This window comes from Callospermophilus lateralis, chromosome 3, assembly GCF_048772815.1.
Source record: "Callospermophilus lateralis isolate mCalLat2 chromosome 3, mCalLat2.hap1, whole genome shotgun sequence".
Classification (NCBI taxonomy): Eukaryota; Metazoa; Chordata; class Mammalia; order Rodentia; family Sciuridae; genus Callospermophilus; species Callospermophilus lateralis.
The window spans coordinates 194,194,686-194,199,735 of NC_135307.1; the positions used below are offsets into that span (position 1 = coordinate 194,194,686).

Below are 5,050 nucleotides of genomic sequence, written 5' to 3' on the forward strand. Positions count from 1 at the left end.
AGAACTCTGCCTGCTCCGAGTACCTCCAACCCAAGGGTAATTGCAAGGCAGCAACTTTACAAAAACCAACCAAATGTATTTATTTAATATACATTGCAGGGGCTCAACCACACTTAATTTAAAAGACAGAAACAAAACAAAAATAATACCACAGCTCAAGATACATAGTCCTATACAGAAACCAAGAAGAGGACAGGCTACCTAAGGAGAAATCAACACAGAGAGCTGGACAACCCCGGTCAGGGCTCCTGGCTGGAGACCTGCTTCGAGTAGGTTTCTTGCAGGTACTTCTTAAAAGCTGGAAGAGAAGGGCAGGTCTTGGGTGAGTGACTGGAGATGGGAGAGCGGCCGTGAGGCGGCCAGAGGGCAGCTGACTGGGAAGCACACTCGAGTGCACCTTGGGAGGGACTGTTCTTCCCTCACAGGGGACATCGTCTCCTGATGGACTTGCTTCCAGTAAGATGGGGAGGGTGCCAGTGACCCATTCCACCAAAAGCCCCTTAAGTTCCACGAACAAGGAGGGGACTAACTTGTCACTTTAGAATGCACCAAGGCTGATCAGAAGTGGTCGACATCCTTTCCCCTCAGCCCATCCACTGAGCTCCTTCTGAGGGAGTTTTTGAAGCTGGAAAGGGATCATCCCATACTCAAGAAGGACCTACCTGTGGGGTTTTTCCAGAGCTCAGCAGCATGTGTGTTCAGAGGGCTGTCGATGTTGGGTTCTGTGGGGGGGGGAGAGAATGGTCAGGGGGTAGAAGAGGCCGACCCACCCACAGAAAGCCTGACAGGCCCCTGTTGACAGGAAGGGGTGGTCTCCAAAGTCACCTCCTAACAGGCTCTGGATGGACAGCAGGATGGTCCTGACGTCATACAGGGCAGACCACTTGTCCTTGAGGATGTCCAGGCAGATGTTGCCCTGAGTGTCCACGTTGGGGTGGTAGCAGGGTGTGAGGAACTTCACTGTGGGGGCGTTGTAGGGGTAGCCACTGGGGAACTCTAAGGACAGCTTGTACCTCAGGTCTTCATACACCTGGGGTGGAAGGAGAGGGAGGTGAGCAGCCTGCCCAATCCAGGGAGGGCTTCTCAAGTTTGACTGGGCAGTAGACAAATTGTCTCATTGGCTCTGGGGGTCTTCCTCTTATCTGAGGGGGACATCAGTGACCCTTCAGTATGAATGTTACACATTGGCACCCCGAGGGCTGCCTCAGATGTGCTTTAGTCCCATTAGTGTCGCAGTTGCTAACATGAAAAAACTGGATTGACACAGATCTGGATTTCCAAGTTTTGTTTTTTTTTTTTGCACTGGGGATTTAACCCAGGGGTGCTTTACCACTGAGCCACATCCCCAGGCTCTACCCCTGCTTTTTAAATTACGATGTTTTAAATTTTGAGACAGGGCCATGCTAAGTTGCTGGGGTTGGCCTCAAACTATTGCCTCAACCTCCCAGGTTCATAGGATTATAGGCAAGTGCCACCATGCCTGGTCTGAGTTATCTTTTTTTTTTTTGGTACCAGAGATTGAACTCAGGGGCACTTGACACTAGACCACATCAAGCCCTATTTTTATTTAGAGAGAAGGTCTCACTGAGTTGCTTAGCATCTCACTTTTTTCAGAGGCTGGCCTTGAACCTGCAATCCTCCTATCTCAGCCTCCCAAGTTGCTGAGATTATAGGCATGTGCCACCACGCCTGGCTGGTTATCTTAAACCAGATGTGCAGCAATGGGAAGTTGCCTTTTTGAGACTTGTGCCCTCACACTAGCCAGTGTTTGCTCTTTTACTTCACTGTTGTCTGGTCCCTTGGACAGTTTTGCTTTAAACCTACCCTTTCATTGCACAGAGGAGATAACACGGTCATCACAAGGCCCAGAGCTTGTGAACAGACACAAGGAAACTCTCTTGCCCAGCTTACAGACTGAAGCAGACCTGGCATTTGGATCTCACCTCCTACCTTCCCCCAAACTCAGCAAAGTGACACTCATCCAACTCCAACCCTGTACTTACTGTGCCAGCTGCTCCATGGATGGTCCCTACCCATTTGAAAAGATTGTCTGATTCAGGGAAGGCAGAAATTCCTTTGTCACCAGACATCTGGGGAGGAAACACAACCCTTGCTGATTTGCAGCATATACTTTAGGGCATAGCAAGGTCATGGGTGATCCCCTGCCCTGATCTCATACTCTGATCTCAAATTGAGCCACCAAACCCAACCAACAGATACATCGCCAGGTTAGGGAGGGAGAGGTAGTAAGGGAAGCAGAGGCCAACTCTGCATTTTGTTGCTAATAATTCAAATATACGATATTGGAAATATGTTCAAAAGTTCTGAAATGAGTATTTAGCGATTAATTAGCAAAGGACAACTAGGAAGGGAGAATCCCAAGGTAAGACCGGACTAGAAATACCAAGATGGGAAGTTGGGGGTGGGTAAAGGCTTAAGCTTGTGACCAGGAGGTAGGGAAAAGCGGCAGAACGGGGAAGGACTTGTATGCCTGTGTGTGTGGGGGGGCGGGGGGGGGGCTAGAACTGTTTTAAGAAAAGGTACAGGTGGGAGTATAAATGGCTTCCTGGAATAAATCATACTGAACCTTTTTACCTAGCAAGGAGTCTGATTGATAGAGGAAGGAAGCTACTGATAAGTGGGTGCAGATGGAGAACGCACCAATTGACTGGAATCTCATAGCACTTAGTCACTTACCATGAGGGTCATCAGCTCCTGCTGTAGCCTGCAAAAAGAATTCAGAGTCACCTGGAAGTCTGGATGGGTCAGTTTTCCAGGTGGAGCATCTTCTCCTGTTGGAATTGCTCCGAGCAGCTGTCATGTAGGCTTCCCCCTTCTCCCAGGTCTGACTCATCATCCCCACAGGAGGACCCTGGTGAGCTTTCACCCTTCTTAATTCCCGGCTCCTGCAGTTTGACTCTGACATGCTCTTAACCCTCACTACTCTGGCGTCTTCTGGGAGAATCCTGGCAGCGTACTTACCCTCCCGTCTTCCCTCAGGAGTCTCAAAAAGCAGCCTAAGTTCCTGGCGTGGCCCCTACCTACCCACCCGCTCCGGGAGGGGGGCAGAAGGAAGCCCAGGCCATGAGCTCCTGGCGGGTGCTCCCGCCTTCGTGTATTTACCCGCTCCAGGAGGAGGGGGTCCCGGAAGTCTTCGCTCTGGGTCCCCATGCCAAGGACATGCCAGGCCGGGCGAGCGTTACTTCCGCCCCACTCACCTCTTGCCCACAGGGCCCCGGGCGGCGCCCCCGCTGGGCTCGGCTCCTTTACGCGCTGCGGCGACGCTGGCGGCGGCTGGGTCCCGGTTTTGCGAGGCCATCCCAGCAGCGCTGGCAGGGAGATAGGAACTCGGAGAACAGGACTGCAACTGCAGGGCTGTGGGCCCGCCCGCCCGCGTTTGAATTGTAACCCTCCGGTAAGGTCGGCCAATCCTAGGCTCGCTTGGGTTTGATCCAGCCAATGCGAGGCGCCGGAGCGCTCTGTCACTGCGCAACCGCTAGGCCCGCCCACCAGCGCATCACTATTGGGCGGCGGTGCTTCTGCCGCTGAAGGCCGATTGGCAGGAGACGCTGCCGCTAACTAACGAACCTGCAGTGGATTGGTGGCCTTTGGAAAACGCCGACCATTAAAGGGCCAAGAAAACGTCCACGTGGGACGAGGCTTAAGGTCAACGCCTAGCTTTGCTGGGAAATAGCTGGCACGCCTGGCCCGGTCCCTTCTTCCTGGAGGAGGTAGGGCCTCCAGTCTTGCAGCGCTGGTGCCCTTCCCCAAACTGAAGACTCTGCTCCCCCTATTACAATGACCCGGATGCCTTTGTTGGAGTCCCAAGTTATTTGAAAATCCTAGGAAACGGTGAATGGGCTGATGTTCAGAACAGCAGACTCCCTACTAGAGAATTTATCATGCCTCTCCAACTGTTTTGCTGTGACTTTGGGCCCGCCTGGATTTAATCCAGGCACTCTACCATTGAACTACATCTCCTCCCCTCCCCCGCCTTTTAAGATAAGGTCTTCTTAAAAATTTTTTTTTTTTTTTGAGAGAGAGAGCGGGCGAGAGAGAGAGAGAGAGAATGAATTTCAGTATTTTTATTTTTTAGTTTTCGGGGAACACAACAGCTTTGTTTGTATGTGGTGCTGAGGATCGAACCGGGGTGCACGCATGCCAGGCGAGCGCGCTACCGCTTGAGCCACATCCCCAGCCCCAGGTGGTCTTAAAATTACCGCTGGAATTTAAGATCCTTCTGCCTTAGACTCCTGAGTAGCTGGGATTATAGGCGTGCACTACTGCGCCCCGCCCTGTTTTAACCTGTAATCTCAGCGGCTCAGGAGGCTGAGGGTAGAGGATCTCAAATTCAAAACCAGCTTCAGCAATTTAGCGAGGCCCTAAACAGTTTAGTGAGACTCCATCTCAAAAACAAAAAACAAAAACAAACAAAAAAAACCCCAAAACAAACAACAACAACAAAAACAACCCAAAAAACAAAAACCCTAAGGCGGGGATGAGGATGTATGTATCTCAGTTAAGTAGGAACAAAGCATGTGCAAGGCCCAGGGTTCAATCCCCAGCACCCCCTTGGCCCAACACACAGGTACACACACAAAACAATTAAATCAAAAACGAACAAAAAAAGCTGGTTGTGGTGATGCATCCCTGTAATCACAGTGGCTGGGGAGGCTGAGGCTAGAAGACTGCAAGTTCAGATCTAGCCTCATCAACTTAGGCCCTAAGCAACTTAGTGAGACCCTGTCTCAAAATGAAAAATAAGGGCTAGGGATGTGGCTCAGTGGTTAAGCGCCCCTGGGTCCAATCACGGGTACCAAAAACAAACACAAGCCATCACATTCTGCCACATTCGTGCATTAGTTGGAAAAAACCCCAAGAAACCGGGAACAAGGAAGGATGGCAAAGTATATGTTCCCAGTTTTGTCTTCTAAAATCTGGGTCAATGAGATGGGGGAGAAGTACTTGTCCTTTTTTCCTGCACCCACTTCCAGAGCCCTTGATGTGCTGTCAGACCCCCCCCAAGGCAGACTACACCGCAGGCTCACCA

The 5,050-nt window shown here is 51.1% G+C and overlaps 1 protein-coding gene across 2 annotated transcripts; it reads right to left on the reverse strand.

The window, feature by feature from the left end:
* Positions 1-63: 63 nt before the first annotated feature.
* Ube2c (ubiquitin conjugating enzyme E2 C) lies at positions 64-3,385 on the reverse strand. 2 transcript variants are annotated; one of them, XM_076849205.2, is made up of 6 exons: positions 3,219-3,385; positions 2,698-2,725; positions 2,004-2,090; positions 826-1,030; positions 663-722; positions 64-298 (listed from the first exon to the last, which is right to left on the reverse strand). In XM_076849205.2, the coding sequence occupies exons 1-6, from the start codon at positions 3,317-3,319 to the stop codon at positions 240-242; spliced, it is 540 nt and encodes a 179-aa protein (XP_076705320.1). In that variant the 5' UTR covers positions 3,320-3,385; the 3' UTR covers positions 64-239. The 2 variants fall into 2 exon arrangements, with proteins under 2 accessions (XP_076705320.1, XP_076705321.1); XM_076849206.1 differs by lacking the exon at positions 3,219-3,385 and adding an exon at positions 2,983-3,037.
* Between the last annotated feature and the right edge of the window lie 1,665 nt (positions 3,386-5,050).

What these genes read in the sequence shown, in the direction of transcription:
- Ube2c (XM_076849205.2), bottom strand. Translation starts at nt 3,319, where the DNA reads ATGGCCTCGCAAAACCGGGACCCAGCCGCCGCCAGCGTCGCCGCAGCG. An exon ending in CGGGGCCCTGTGGGCAAGAG is followed by an intron (nt 2,726 to 3,218) that starts GTGAGTGGGGCG and finishes TTCTTTTTGCAG; the next exon opens with GCTACAGCAGGAGCTGATGA. An exon ending in CATCCAGAGCCTGTTAGGAG is followed by an intron (nt 723 to 825) that starts GTGACTTTGGAG and finishes CCCCCCCCACAG; the next exon opens with AACCCAACATCGACAGCCCT.